Source organism: Anser anser (assembly GCF_964211835.1).
Source record: "Anser anser genome assembly, chromosome: 10".
Taxonomy (NCBI): Eukaryota; Metazoa; Chordata; class Aves; order Anseriformes; family Anatidae; genus Anser; species Anser anser.
In genome coordinates, this window is record NC_139730.1 from 17037407 (window position 1) to 17052375 (window position 14969).

Here is a 14969-nt window from a genome sequence, read left to right on the forward strand (position 1 = left end):
CCAAACTATACACCGGCTGAACATCACAGAAAACATTTAGGTACCAGAAGCCCTGCACAGCTCACTACACATTCTTTTGTCTAAGGTTTAAATAATTGCTAAATCTACAAATGCAAAACACAGCACAATTTTTGCAACACTACTGAAGCATACAAGAGCACTTGAAATCTATCATCACAAAAACTTTTCTACAAGCCCTAAAAGTATGTTTTGCTAAATTCAGAAGTTAAGCATTGTGATTTTTGTATTCTACTATTTTTGTAATATAAAAACAACTCTCAAACTTCTACGGAAAGACAGATTGCTACCCTCTAGTGATGATCTGTTCTGTTTACCAAAGTTCAAAAGCCAGCCTGGCACTTTGAATAAGCCTACAAAATTACAGGAATTAAGGTTATTATACTTTACTTTGGCACACTGTTTACTAAGTATAAGAACTATGTTTGTGTCTGAATAGGAGGTAAAGACCTTCAGCATACAGTAGCCAGAGAAAAACTTGATAAAACGGCACTCAAGAAAGCAACAAATGATTAAACAAAGCTGAAGATTGAATATTTGGCAGCCTGGGAATAACTTTACGATAAAGAAAAGGAGTCTATTATCTATTGCCATGCTACCCAAATATGATCATTCATATTATAAAATATTATTTTGGGCAACCCAAGGGCTAAATCATCACTTAAACATGAAACACCGCTCCACTCAGCTATTTAGGTAGGTATTACTTAAGTACCTTGCATCATGCACGCATTTCATAGCAGACAGTATACTATTTCACTTTTGCTCTATAACTTCTGAATTTAAGGACACTTAGGTCTTCAAGACATTCACTTACAATTTTGGCATTCTTCCCACTTTTCCTCAGTTGCTGAACAGCAAATGCATGCTCAACATTATCCATTGAAACACCATTAACCATTGCAACACGGTCATTTTCTCTGAAAAAAATCACAATATGCAGTATAAATACTTCAGTCAACAAAAAAATATTGGGGACTGAGTATCCCTGAGAAAATTACATACCTTATAAACCTACTGTACAAACAGTTATAGATATCTTGAGAGCAAAACAATTGAGAGGTTAAGCTACCTCTGACAAAGATGCATGCCCCAAGTTAGAATGCAGGTGTAGTTTGGCACTTACTGTAGCAGTCCTTCTGCTGGGCCTCCTTTCAGCACATCAGAAATAACTATTGATGTCTCACCACTCTGAAAATGAGGATTATCTCTTCCTCCAGATATTGCAATACCAAACCCAAATCCAGGGGCCTATAATGTAACAAGAGAAATAAATGTATTTTCTGTTATTTATATAGTTACAATTCATGTTACTGTATCAAACACGGAGAGGTCCTATGGAATGAATACGACTTTTTGGAAGAAAGAAGGAATAACCATGCAATGCCACGCAATCCATAAGGCAGCTTTTTTGTTTGTTTGTTTAAATAAAAGTAAAAATTCACTTCTAGAAGGCAGACAAGTTTTGGACTACCCAATATTAATTGATCCCAACCACATTTTTATGGCTTGGACCCCAGGTGGTCATCACTAATACCTCAATCTTCACTAAGCTCAACACACCATACCACTGTGTTGAGAGAGAGATTCAGAAGTGCTTCGCCACTTCCTGCAACACTTTCTTTGAGTTTTCACATTATGGCATTTTCCCAGTTTGACCTCACTCAGCTCAGAAACTGACAGGATCACAGCGCACAATAATATGACTGCAGGCTCAGTTCTTAAGAATAATACCAAGATCACTTGTACCATTAAATACATCAGAACCTTTTGAGCACATGCAAATCATCTACATCTTAACAGAAGTAATTTGCTTCAGTATTTTCCCTCTACCATGACCTGCCACTACAGCGAGGTCAGTGCCTATGAAATTGTATTCCTGTTAGGCATTTCAAGATATAACAATGATGCTTACATTGCTGCCTGAAAGCAGTGAGAATAAGAAATAAACTCTCTCAATATAATTGATCTGCAAACTGTCTTACTCTCCCATCATTGTCCAGAAAACAAACATTGTCAGAAGGATATTTCCATTTAAATGCCATATCCTGCTCAAGAATTTATTCTGAAGTTCTGTGCTATGCAGAATATCAAATCACTGAATGGGTTTCAGCCAATTTCTCCTGTCCATTCCACACCAGCATGCACTCCATAATGGAAGACTTATTCCTTTTGACTCTTCCAGAATTTTGGAGCAACATGACCCAGTTTTGACAGTGAGTTTTATAACCCTACTGTGACAGTGGAAGCAATATAGCAGACTGCATCTGGCTGTAACCCATCTATGCATAATGTCCAGATTTACAAGCAATTACTGCTCAAAAAAAAAAGAAAAGGTTCCCCATTTCCCCCCCAGAAGAGAGGTCAGAAAAAGATGGTCCAGATTTAGCCTACAAGCAGTGAATAGAACCATACAATATAAAAACAAGGATTTGGAGATGCACTGTTTGGAAAGGGAATTCAACAGTTAGCAAATACTGTTGCCAGGTACAAATTTCATGAATTCATATGAAAATAAGGTTGGTCTAAAAAGAGTGTGCGGGGGGGCATACTTTACACCTTTCTTCTACATTCATTTTAATTCTTTCAAGGAAGACTGAACATCTTTTCAAATACATTCCAGCCAGATCAACCAGAAATCATGGCTGAGATTCAAGAATTACAAAGTGCAAACCTGTGCCATGCAGGAAGACAGTCTAAAGGATTATAATGACCCCTTATGACTAGAGCTGAGAGGTTTTTGTTTTCAAATCATTCAAAAAGAACAACGTATAGAATAGCCTATGAAAACATGCAACGACAACAAAAAAAAACTTTTCAAAACAGTAACATTTGCAAAGCAAAAACTTCTCCCCTTTCTCACACCACCATTTAATCTTTCAGCCTCCTATTACTGTATAAACCAAAATTCAGTTAGCGCTATACTTGGGTGGGAAGGGGCAGGGAGAAGAAAGATAAAGACGACATTTAGGTCAAACTTCATTTAAATGTCCTCTGCCTTTCCTTAAATCATAAACATACACAAGACAACTGGTTTCCTATTTAAATAACATCAAGTTCTTCTCTTTAAGAAGCCCTGAAAGGATGCAGTCTCATATTCAGGCAGTTCTCAGGAAGACCACTCTGTAAAAGGCTTTCTAACAATTTAAATTTAAGTCTTAAGAAATAATCCAAGTTTGAAAGTTCAAATCAAACCCTGAATCTTTTTGAAAATCTAAGAGCTCAAATAAGAAAGCTTACAGTAAACTTCTGCCTACTACTTTTCGTAGTATCCTGCTGCCTACCATCAACCCAGAGGTAAACAAACTCACCTGCCCTCAGAGCTGTAAGACTGAACCTAGCTCTTAGAAATCTCTTGATTTAGTAGATGGAAATAACAAGATGATCACCACAGTTTATCTAAGACACAGACAGGTATCTTAGCTTTACTCCTGATCAGTTTAACAGCATGGGAACAGCAGGAAGGAATGTACACACAATTTCTATTTTACAGGGTTTAAAAAAGCACATCTAGTACTTAAACACTGAGAACTTAAGTTCCAAGGATGAAAAAAATCACAGTTAAAACACAAAGTGCATGGTTCCTCCTTCAAATCACTTACAGTTTGGCATATAAAAACAGAAAATTTCTCGGTAAAAGATAAACTGTAGCTATCTGGTAAGCTTTACCTGAATTTGAGGCTGGCTCAGTGTTTTAAGAGCTACATAGCAGTCCCAGAAGTTAGAAGTGTAGTACAGAAAGGAAACAAAAAAACGTGGCTAGAAGTTAAAGCCTCTTCCCCATCCCCCCAAAATTGTTTAACAACTTTTAACAACAGTAGTTGGTGAATTGCAGCAGTATGTTAAATCACAGCACAGTCAGATCCCTTATATGCTCAGTTATGGGTTCTGTAAGATACCCGAAGCACTTTGATCAAAAAAATAAAGAAATAATAAAGTCTCATATCTGGAAAAAAACCACAAAGTGCCTGAACTGACACATACATACTGCAACTACTGGGACTCAGTATACTCTGTCCCTGATTTGCAATATCATCTCTGGAAAGTAAAGGTCAGAGAAAGAAACCCTACAGGAAGAAGTGAGCAAAGCTGCATTCTTCAAGAGAAACTCCCTACATAAAAAAACCCTTCTCTTTATCCTCGAAACACTCTACAGTGTCATATCATCTTTTTAAAGGACCACTACCGGATCAAAAAAAGCACCATCAAAAACCAAAACGTGTATCCTTTCAAGGTACATGAGGTTTCTGAACTGCTATTAATTGGTTTATAAAGAGACATTACATACAACAACTGTGTCCTGTGAAAGAAAAAAAGCAGAAGCATTTTTAAAGGTTAATATATCAGTGTCTGAGGTATCAAAAAAGCTAATCAACTGAGAACACATGGTAGGAACACCTCACGCAGTACTTGCTAATGCACTTTTTATTTTCTTTAGATGTATTTAAAGAGGTACACACAAAATAACTATTTTCCTAAAATGTGATGATTACTATCAAAACTGCTTTTTGTTTTTACAGTTCTGTCTAGCCTTACAGAGCACAAAGAACCAAAGGAATCCAACTCTACCATACACAGGAGCAATAGAGTTATATTGGAAAACACCACAGGCTTTCAGCAAAATAAAACTGGCAGTGCTGGAATTACCAACAGCACAGAAATTACTCACAGAAAACAAGAATAAAGGAAATCAAGAATGTTTTATGCATCTTGGACTGACACACATGTATTACCTAAAATATTTGCACTTTCCTTCTATTTTTAAAGCTGGTAACTACAATGAGTAAGGACCACTGATGTTTGTTAACTAATTCTGACCAGATACCATTAAAAAAAAGCAAACCAAAATGGCACAGCAAGTCATAGTGCAGTAGCTTCCTTGGGGTGCAGGGAAAGGACCCCCAAGATGAGCTTGCCATTACACTGGCACCAACTAGATGTCGCTGGCTCTTCCAGGGGAGCTTTCTAAGACTTTATTCTCAACCATATTTTTCAAATGACTTGTCTACCTTTAGTTCTGAAGTAAATACTGACCAAATGTACAAAAAAGAAAAGAGCTCTGTGAGCATACCAAAAAAAAAGCCCCAAACCACTGGAAGCCAATGCTGTGAAGCCCAACTTGCACCTACCCTGTACACGTTCAGTACAGGTTAAATATCACTCCTTCCAGTAGTCACAGCCAGCTCACTGCCCTCAGCTAAGTCAAAATAGACTTATCAGTATCCCTCACTAAAGGAAGTTCAGCTCTTCAAATTGTTTTACACAGCGGACAATGCATGGTCTCTAGCAGGTCTGTAGCTCACACAGTAAAAGATGAACTCACACTGAAAAATACCACCCAGCCAGGCAGTAGTGCTTTGAGTCTATTCCAACTTATTAATTTCTAGCTATCTTTGAGGATAACTAAAATCTGGATGCATTTCTCTCCTTACAGGTACACTGAAGTAACCTGATTTACTTAATCAGGTTACTTAATAACTTGCATAATTACTTAATAGCCCAATACTACAAGAATGACAAATAAAAAGCAAAATCTAAAACCTCACAAACAAACGTGCACTCTCCTGAAAAGCTTCTTCATAGTGCTGAGAAGAAATTAAGCTGCTATTTGTTTAACACTAGCATAAAAGTTTAGGTTTTGATATTTGGCAAGTAGAAAATGTGGTGTTTTTTTTAATTGGTTACATTCCTGCTACCAAAGTTATTAACAATAGCTGCCACCAGCCTTCTTCAACATCGACATGAGAAGTACTCAGTTAACAAAACAGTTAAGCCAGCACAGTTGGCAAGAGACTGCCACATAATATATCAATGAGAATTATAATCAAACTACACTTTCATTTCTGTACCACAACTTCTGACTTCGTTTACTGTAAGTGAAACCAAGGATGTGATTTCTATGTTCAACCTATTGTTTCAAAATTCATTCAAGTTAAGTTATCTCACTGTTTCATTATTCTTTTGCACACTGACTGAACTCAATTTCAGGTTTCACTTAAATTAATGCTTAGTTTAACCAGAATAACCCCCCTTTCTGGAGAAACTGAGCTATCATTAAGGCTACCATCCAGCCTTGTATTTCTACAGGTTTTCTTTTTTTCTGTGAAATAAAAACAGCACTGATTAAATCTATACGTTTAAAAAAAATTTACAAAAGGTTCCAGCGATGATTGCACCGTTTCCATAAGAAAATAAAAAGGGCAATTACTTATAGAAAGAATAATTATTGTTCAAGAACTTGTTGGCCTACTAATTATTGTAAACTTGAAGAGTAGCCTAGAAAAGTATCACTACATATTTTCATTTTTACATATTTATTGCTTCTCTTGTACAGCTTTATGATAAATTAAACCACTTTCTGATGTGCCTAAGAGCAACTCAGATAAGAAGAGTCAGTCTGAATGTAAAAGTTGCCTGTATACACTGATTCCTAGTACACGTTGTTTTGTGTAAGGTGCCTAAGTGCACCCAGACATTATTTTCAGCCATTAATTTTAAGAAGTTAAAGTCAATTTAGGCAGTTTTGAAGATGTTTAGTTATATTCAACTGCACTGTTTTAAGCCTTTGCAATTAGTTTTAAAAAACTTAACTACAGTTGCGGTACAACTTTTAATGCACGGACACTTTGGTTTCTAACCACTTTCAGTTATGCGCAGAAGTAATCTCAAGCTTGGTTTCTTGCTTAGTTATTTGTAGGCAGGCTTATCTTAGAAGCCCAACAAACGGACTAAGAGAGCTACTATCAAACAGAGCTTTTACAACACTTCTAAATTTAAACGGAGGAATATGACAGTTTCCTTTTCTTTTACTTCCTGACATCTGGCTTTTTCTTATTGTTTTCAAAGCCTACCAGCATCCTGAGTTAGGCACACACAACTAATTGTATTAGCTTACCCTGTGAAGAGTCACTGTGTGTTGTTCCCATATAGCTGTTTCTTCCATTGTTGTGCTCTGAGGAGAGAAAAAAAAAACAACCAAAGATCAGATTTCACTGTCAATAGCTGTAATAACTGTATTGTACCACAAATAAAAACTTACACTGAAAATTAACATTAATATTCCTATTGAATAGTAACAGTAAAGTAGGGCTGGCTGGCTTGTTCGCTAGGTATTTCCTGCCTTTAGACGTCACATCTGAACTTCTAGTGCTTGTTCCAGCGAACTGGGGTACGAGAACTTAAAATAGGTAATAGATTTCTAATAAGTACATATTTCTTAAGTTCAAAATTTTGGAAGTTTGAAGGGAAGGACAAGAAGCTCGTGATGTCAGTGCTCTAGGTTGTTCATTAAGTGCACTGTAAATTAAGCTGGTCCAACACCCACTTTCAGTTTTCCCACTATGATCCAACGTGTTGATATTTTAACTTTCTGAACATTCTGCCTTTTGCTGGTCCTAATTACATGCAGGTTGCCATCAACTCACGAGTGCCAAGACAGAGTACCTGTGCTACTGTATTATGCATACAGGTCACTTAACAGACTGCAGTTCTGCGTACACTAATTCCTTTGGTGAACACAGTGGTATTGCAGAAATAAGAAGGGTCCCAGAAAGGGAACAAGATTAAACAGTAACATTATGACAATATTTACATACCTACATGTCTGCTTAAAAGAACAGACACTGGCACTATTTAACACAGCACAAGAAACACATTTGGAAAGGGGGAAATAGGGAGAGAGAAAGAACTGGAACAGCCAAAGGCTTAAAAACAGGTAAAAAGGCAGCAGGAAACACACAGCAAACAGTATGAAGTCTCCTGCTAGCCTGCTGCTACATTTTCTGCCTTTCCAGGAGGAGTACGGTGTTTTGCCTCCCTCTTGCAAGCAAGCAATTCACTAAAGAAAAGCATCTCTGAAAACAGTTAGAAATAAGCATATTTTCAAACTTCATCCGATTTTGTAACATCTGAATTTACAACTAGGTTTAAGAACAGCATTATTCTCACGACTCCAAAAAGCTGCAGTTTGTCTCCACATTTTGTGCTCTGATTTTGAGAGTTAGGATGTGTTACCTTACAGCTAATTTCTCTTTCAGGGTTTGCTTGTCCTGTAAGCATTGGTGCAACTGAATTGGCAGACACTTCATTCCACCAGTTTCCCTCGCTCCCCCCATCCAGTATTGCATTGCTCCTTTGCATTAGAAATTCACTCAGCTCTAGCCCCAAAGCAGACTCTTTCTTTCCAGCTACGCATTTTAAAAACAGATCCGATCGATTTTAAAACAGTAACAATTTACACACACGGTGCGCTATCCTTGAAACAAAACAGAATGTTCTGCTTGCTAAACTGTTAATGAATACCGCTTTTCTTCCCCCATTTCTGATGCTCTCATTCTGTCTTCGTTTTGGCAAGAGTTTCTGAGGCTGAACATCCCCTCAACAAATGAAGAATTACCTCCGCAAGTTAAGTAACTCCTATTCAGAAGAAGGTGAAAAAGGAGTCCAGTAAAGGACTGGAAAAGTTGCAATACAAAATTTAATCAAAATAGGCAGCATCAGCTCTACGTGCACCAGGTTAGTCCAATTCGCAGAGAAATGAACCAGGCAGGCCCACCTATCACATCTGTCCCAGCCGTGTCACGCAGGCACAGCGCCCCACCTGCAGTCGGAGGCACTTCCTCAGCTTGAGCTACCTGGCACAGGAGTCCCAGCAGCACCCCGTGGGAGCACGGCACACAGCTGGCTCTGGACACAGCACAGACTGGTAAGCCCCAGCTTAACCTGCTGAGCACTGCTGGGGCAGGGAGAACTGGGATCCCACAGTCAAAGGGTACGAGATGAGAAAAACTGCTAAACAACGAATAAGAAAAAATGGAAGTGGCCTACACAATGTGCTTCTGAGAACAGAGAGAAGACTTTGTACCTCACAGCAAGGCAACGCAGCCCCCAAACCCCACTCCCTACCACACACCTGAGCCCAGCAGCCTTTCTACAAGCGGTCGCTTGTCAAATACGAGAAGCGGCAGCTCAGTCAGCAGGCTGTTCTCTTTTCTGTATAAGTTCAGTCTTTCCACTTCCATTCTTTGTTCTCCATTTTCTCACTCATACGACCTCTTCTCATCTACTGCTACTGCCTCCCCCAGATTTTGCAGTTACATTCATTTCAAATTCACAAGACTCAGAAACATCAAATATGCATTAGTCAGACAGCAAACCAAGTGGTATCTTATTTTCATTCTTTCTGCATGCCCAAACAGTCCAATCAAGAACACTTAAAGCAGTTCAAAGGCAGCCCGAGGTGAGACATTGGCTTTAACACAAACTGCTTGTGTGAGTTCGCTTCCCATCTGTAAGGAACTGCCTTCGCTCACAGAAGACGGAGAAGCGTGATGAAGTCGCACGAAGGTACGCGCCCTACCAAGCGAGGCAGAACTGGCTCTTGCTGCTCTCTGTCAGCCCAGCTCCCTGTTGTAAAGCTGCTCTTAAACAAGAGCCACAAAGTGCTCTGCTCTTCAAGGAGCATCGGAATTTCAGGAATCTTGCAAGGACTTAAGTCACTCCCAAATCTGTAGAAATGGCAAACACGGCTTGTAATTAAGGGGTGTTGCCAGCCCTGCGGCCTGCTGGTGCCAAACCTGGTACCCACGACAGTGTTACCACCACTGATTTGGGGTAAACGAGGAGACTCAGCAGGAAACAGCCTACTTACTGCTTAACACCCCAGAAACTAAGAACATGAGAATAAGATGCTACAGTATAAGGTTGGGGCAACCTAACAAATCATAAAGTATCTCTGAAATGGAAGAGGACAACTGGTAGCATGCTAAATTTGAGCACTCCTGATACTATACGTTGCCTATGGTTCTCCACATGTATTAAGAATGAGTAATACAAAGAGAAGGATGGTATTATGACTTGTGTTAATACTGTGTTATACTTATGCTTTATTAAAATGTTTCCTTAAACTCATTTTGAGCACCCTTATACAGACAATTAGTACCATTCCCAGTTCTGTAGATGGCAACTGGATCTGGTTCTGATTGTTTGTTGTTTTTTTTTTTTAAGAAATAAAGTTATACAAGAAATTGTGATTCATCAATATGCAAATAATAAAACATTTTCCATTATTATTACAATTTCCTCAGAATCCTGTAAGTACAAAATCTTGTACCTCAGGGAAATATCAGAAACTTGAACAAGTATATCAATGTAAATATCTTTTCAGAAAGCTCCCTTTATGATCTGCTTCAAAAAGCACTTGAAGTATTCCCCCACTCACCACATTTCCTTGCTGCTTCTCAAAGGCTGGTGTTTTTATTTGCTAATTTTTTTTTTTTTTAATATGCCTTATCTCACACAACTTCTTTCTTCATGCATATTTCTGGGTACACGAACACACACTGAAGACTGAATTCCCCTGAAGGATTAATTCTGTACTTATACATCAAGGTATTCTTCCCAGCATCACCGAGGAGCGCCCTGCTGAGTGCCAGTGTGAGCAGCACTCCCATGTTTCCCAACAGCAAGGCTTGCTTCACATCTACTGCAGTTGGGAAAGCTGTGATCAGCGGCAGCACTTAAGCTGCCCGCAGGCTTGAGAAGACAGTTCAAGTTTATGTTTGCAAAGGTCCAAATCACAGCTACAGAACCTAGTATCTTATGCCTAAATTAGTGCAAGGCTCCCGAAATGAAGTTCCTCCCAGTCTAACACTTCCTTCTCCAGCCTTCTGCACCTAGAGGACTGCTAGACTAAAACCAAATGCCTAGGTATTCTTGCAATCCAAGCCAGAATTGTTTCTCAGCATTGCTTTGCAAGTTTAAGGGAGCTTACTTGAGAAATAACTCCTGTTTTAACTGAACTGCTTTTGCAAAGTTTAATTTGTTATTCTTGACACAGTTAAGTTTTAAGCAATTATTTGCTCAATTACAATCAACTTTTGACACGAGGACTACTGTCACTCCAAGCTTGCAGCATCATGTACTTTTCGTGTACCCCTTACTTCCAATAAAATGACAACTTCTAAAAGCATTCCTCATTGTCCCAGACAAAAAAAGTCACCAGTCAGATGTTTAAGCCGGTTATTATTTGAGATGTTTGAGAGAGAAAGAACGAACGAACTGGTGAAGGGCTGCATCAGACAATGGAAAAAAAAAAGATCATTTATAGTCAGTCCCTACAGAAGAGCTCAAATTGTCTCATCAAATAAGTTAAGATTTTTTAAAAATTCAGATGCCTGTTTCAAACAGAAAAACAGTTTCCTCTTAGCTGGAGCTGCACAATTCATATGTTTTGATTTAAATGCAGTCAAAACAGAAGAAATTCATACATCTTATCTACCTCACTGTATTTTTCTTGGCTTCTAAAATTAATTCTCCAAGTTATTCTTAGGGAAGTCTACTTCAGCAATAGGATGCTGCTGAACTTCAGAATTGTACAGGTTAGAAGAAGAATCACTACATCTTGATTGCGCTTGTTACATTTCCTTTTAATTCTGGTTTCGCAACTAGCACTGTGATCTGTTGTAAGAACTTTTGCAGGTTTGTTTGGGTATCCCATGAATTGTATTTATCATCTGCTTAAAAAAAAAACAAAACTATCTATGCCCAAAGTCAATATCCGAAACAAAACAAACAGCTTCCTGAGGAAGTTCATAGGAAAAAAAACCTGCATCTTCCTCAGCCAGTGTTATGCAGGGAACCAAGAGGCCATTTCCCCCCCAGCACAGCAGCTGAGCACCAGCTTGGAGCAGCGTGCTGTCTGCAGCACTGACCAGCAGGACTTCCACAGACACTCACCTTTGTCCTCTCCCAGTTAAACTACAACCACCTAAAATTTCACCAGATTCTCTCCAATCGTCATACACGGACACCATAAAGGCCTTCGCTGATCAAAAATACTCGTGTCCCCCCCCAACCCCCCCCCCCAAACACACACTCTTTCCCTGTAGTTATTGCAAATAAAATAGAACCCTAGCATCTGATTTCAGCAGTGGAAGTCAGAGCTGTCTCGTACAGTCTTTGTACAGACAACACACCACAGCTACTCTACAGACTACCTTAGAGATACCCAAGCTATTTCAGATCCTGGAAGCCAGCAACTGGAGCAGGTACACGCAGAGGTGGGGACTCACAGGTAGGATAAGCACAGCAAGTCCCACACTGCTGACGCTTGCTGTTTGCTCTCAGAAGTACAGTATCTCTGTACCACACTTTGCAAGCTGGCTATACTCTTGCTTCTTCACTCAAGCACTCTTTGGAAGGAGCAAAGACTCTTTCCCTGAATGTATTTTTGAGAAAGACTAGTTTACAAGGGAGATCAGACAGCACAGCTGCTACTTGATTTTTATCTTCTACACAACGATGTTCAGTGGAAGAAAAACCACCCACTAGGGCATTTGCTTGCACAATGCGTATGAGCCAAAAATTCTCATTGATCACTGAGGCTGAGAACCCAGTATTTAGTCTCACCTTCTGCTTGAGTATACGTGCACAGAAGTGACAATTGATCATTTATTTTGGAAACAGAAATACCAGCCTTATTTTCTCAAACAAATACTACACATCTAAAAGGTAAACTATTTCATATCATGGATATTTGTTTTAATTGTATTTTTCTTATATTGTATGGATCCCAAGCTGTAAGCAAGAGTTGCCCTCCTCCCAAACACTGCTGTGTTTATTCAGCAGGACACCTCGTGAAAACGTGCAGGCTATAGAGCACAACCCACAAGCCTAAAAATGTATCATCATGTGGAAATTTCCAGAATTCAGAATATCTACCTAAACTGAAATTAAGGATTGTTGACACTGATATTGGAAGCAGCAATAATGTCTCTACACTGATATTGGAAGCAGTTAATAACGTCTGTACTACAACAGTACCTGCCTACTGTCTAGACAACAGGAAAAAATTTATCTTTTATATAACCAAGAACAACCTTGACAAGAAAAGCTAGGATGATTTTTTTAAGTAATAGCTAGGCTGCTTCACCATTCTGCTCAATTCATCCTGTGCTTCCACAACAACATTCCACCCCGCAGAATATTACCTTAATAAATACAATTTCCACTACTTCCTGCTCTAGGATTTCTAAATACATGTGGTTTTTTTTTTAATGTGCAGATATTTCATTTTAATAACTCATCACTTCTGTTAGTTTTCCTGATCATTTTATTGTAAGTAATTTTTGCTCTGGGTATAAGCAAAATTCTCTCTGAACCAAAACCACAGCTCAATATTCAACTCATCTCATGTAATATCCAAGTTCTTTTTTTAGCATGACTCCATTTTTCATAACGGTTGCTCAGGCCCAAGCCTCACCCAAATACAGCTCTCTGCTCAGTTCTTGTTGTCATTGCTCATGGATGCAATATATAAATCAGCAGACCCTCCTTCCAAAACTCTTTAGACATCTGAGAAATCCCTAAACAAGTGAAATATACACAAACTAGGGGGAAATTGCATACCGTTGGAAAAAAAGAAAAAAATCAAGATCGGATTCGAGATCCAGTTATATCTCAGTATTTGTAGAAGTGCTTCTGATACAGGCCTGCTGAATGCTGTTATTCCTGCAGAGCAAGAAGGCTGACCTTCAGGAACTCTGTAATGAGGCAAAACAAACCAGAACACAAAGACCCAGGTGAAGATACATCTCAGCGATCTTAGGTCAAGTTACTTCAGATGCTGAAGAATACCACTCCAACAACCTGGTAACGGTATCAGCCAGCAACTAAGCAAAGCTTACTAGTTTCACCATCTCTACAGCGTGGGAAAATTACTTTAGAGTTTGGAACCCTCATCTGTTTTGCTTCTTTCCATTTTGCTTTCCAGCTGGCAATGAAATCGTGTAGGATCACGAACTCCAAAGTGCTGGCAAGCAGCATTTCATGGATCATGATTCCAGGCCAGTACACTAACAAAATGGAACCAAAATCACAACAGAAGAGAAAAGTTATGAAGAAATATGGCTTACCGCTTGGCTTTTTCAGAAAAATTAATGATACTACAGGTAGGCACAAACAACTTCCACATAGCTTATTTTTTTTCCTTCTCAAAATAATTTCTCCATTATGCTGATCTAGAACACTATTATTAGGACATAAAGGCTCAAAAGAGTGCACAGTTTTAACATACCACTAAAAGCATTTTATCTTCTCTTTAAAGATAAACTTCAGCTCAGAGCTGACTTTTTTCAGATCGCTTCAAAAACCAAGATCCTTGAGAAACTCCATCTGATGTTTTAATTCTTTAAATCTCATGTTGCAGCTTGAGGAGGGCTTCTCAGCACAACTGCTTAAGCAGCACACACTACCCTATTACTAGTTTCCATTCTCAAAAATACCCCTACCCTCCACTTCCCCCATGATGTTTATGTATGTGTGTACGTGGCCATATGTGGCTGTTTTTTTCACCTGTATCTGGTCCCCATCCTTTTGTCTCAGCTCCACTGACAGCAGGTGCCCGTGGTGGGGCTTGTAAGTCAGCACTGATGATAACATTAAAACTCAACAAATCACAACCTCACACCAAAGTGAAGCTCATTAAGGGGACACAGCTATGGTCAGTTTCACTGCAACTGACTTAACTTGGAGGGAGTAACTCCAACCAGATATTTCAGGTGGTTTGTTTGTTCATTTTTTAAAAACTGTGGGGGTGATCAAGTACTGGAACAGTGTGCCCAGAGAAGTTGTGGAGTCTCTGTCCTAGGAGGCTCAAGACTTCTGGACAAGGTCCTGGGCAACCTGCTGTAGATGACAATGCGTTGAGCAGGGAGCTGGACTGGATCATCTCCAGAGGTCCCTCTCTACCTCACTTCTCTGTGATTATTCTCCCAGGCACACCTAACGAGAACTGCTTTGAGCAGATGGCTGTGCTAGCTGAACTCTCGAGTCCCTTCCAACCTCCTTTTTCTGTGATTCCATCTAAGTCATGTTTCTAGCGCATTCCTGAAACCAAATCCCACCATCCAACTGCAGACAGAGCCTCCATCCCTGATCTCATACTTAGCTCG

At 39.2% G+C, this 14969-nt stretch overlaps 1 protein-coding gene across 13 annotated transcripts in view; it reads right to left on the reverse strand.

Annotated features, from left to right (window-relative positions):
* TJP1 (tight junction protein 1) overlaps positions 1-14969 on the reverse strand; it is a 164507-nt gene that overhangs the window by 39731 nt on the left and 109807 nt on the right. For all 13 annotated transcript variants that reach the window (XM_083850964.1, XM_083850961.1, XM_083850967.1 and 10 more), the window contains 3 exons: positions 6914-6970; positions 1145-1269; positions 836-938 (listed from right to left, as the gene is read on the reverse strand). In XM_083850964.1, the coding sequence (XP_083707090.1) occupies positions 836-938; positions 1145-1269; positions 6914-6970 (285 nt within the window). The remainder of the gene's footprint in view (positions 1-835; positions 939-1144; positions 1270-6913; positions 6971-14969) is intronic.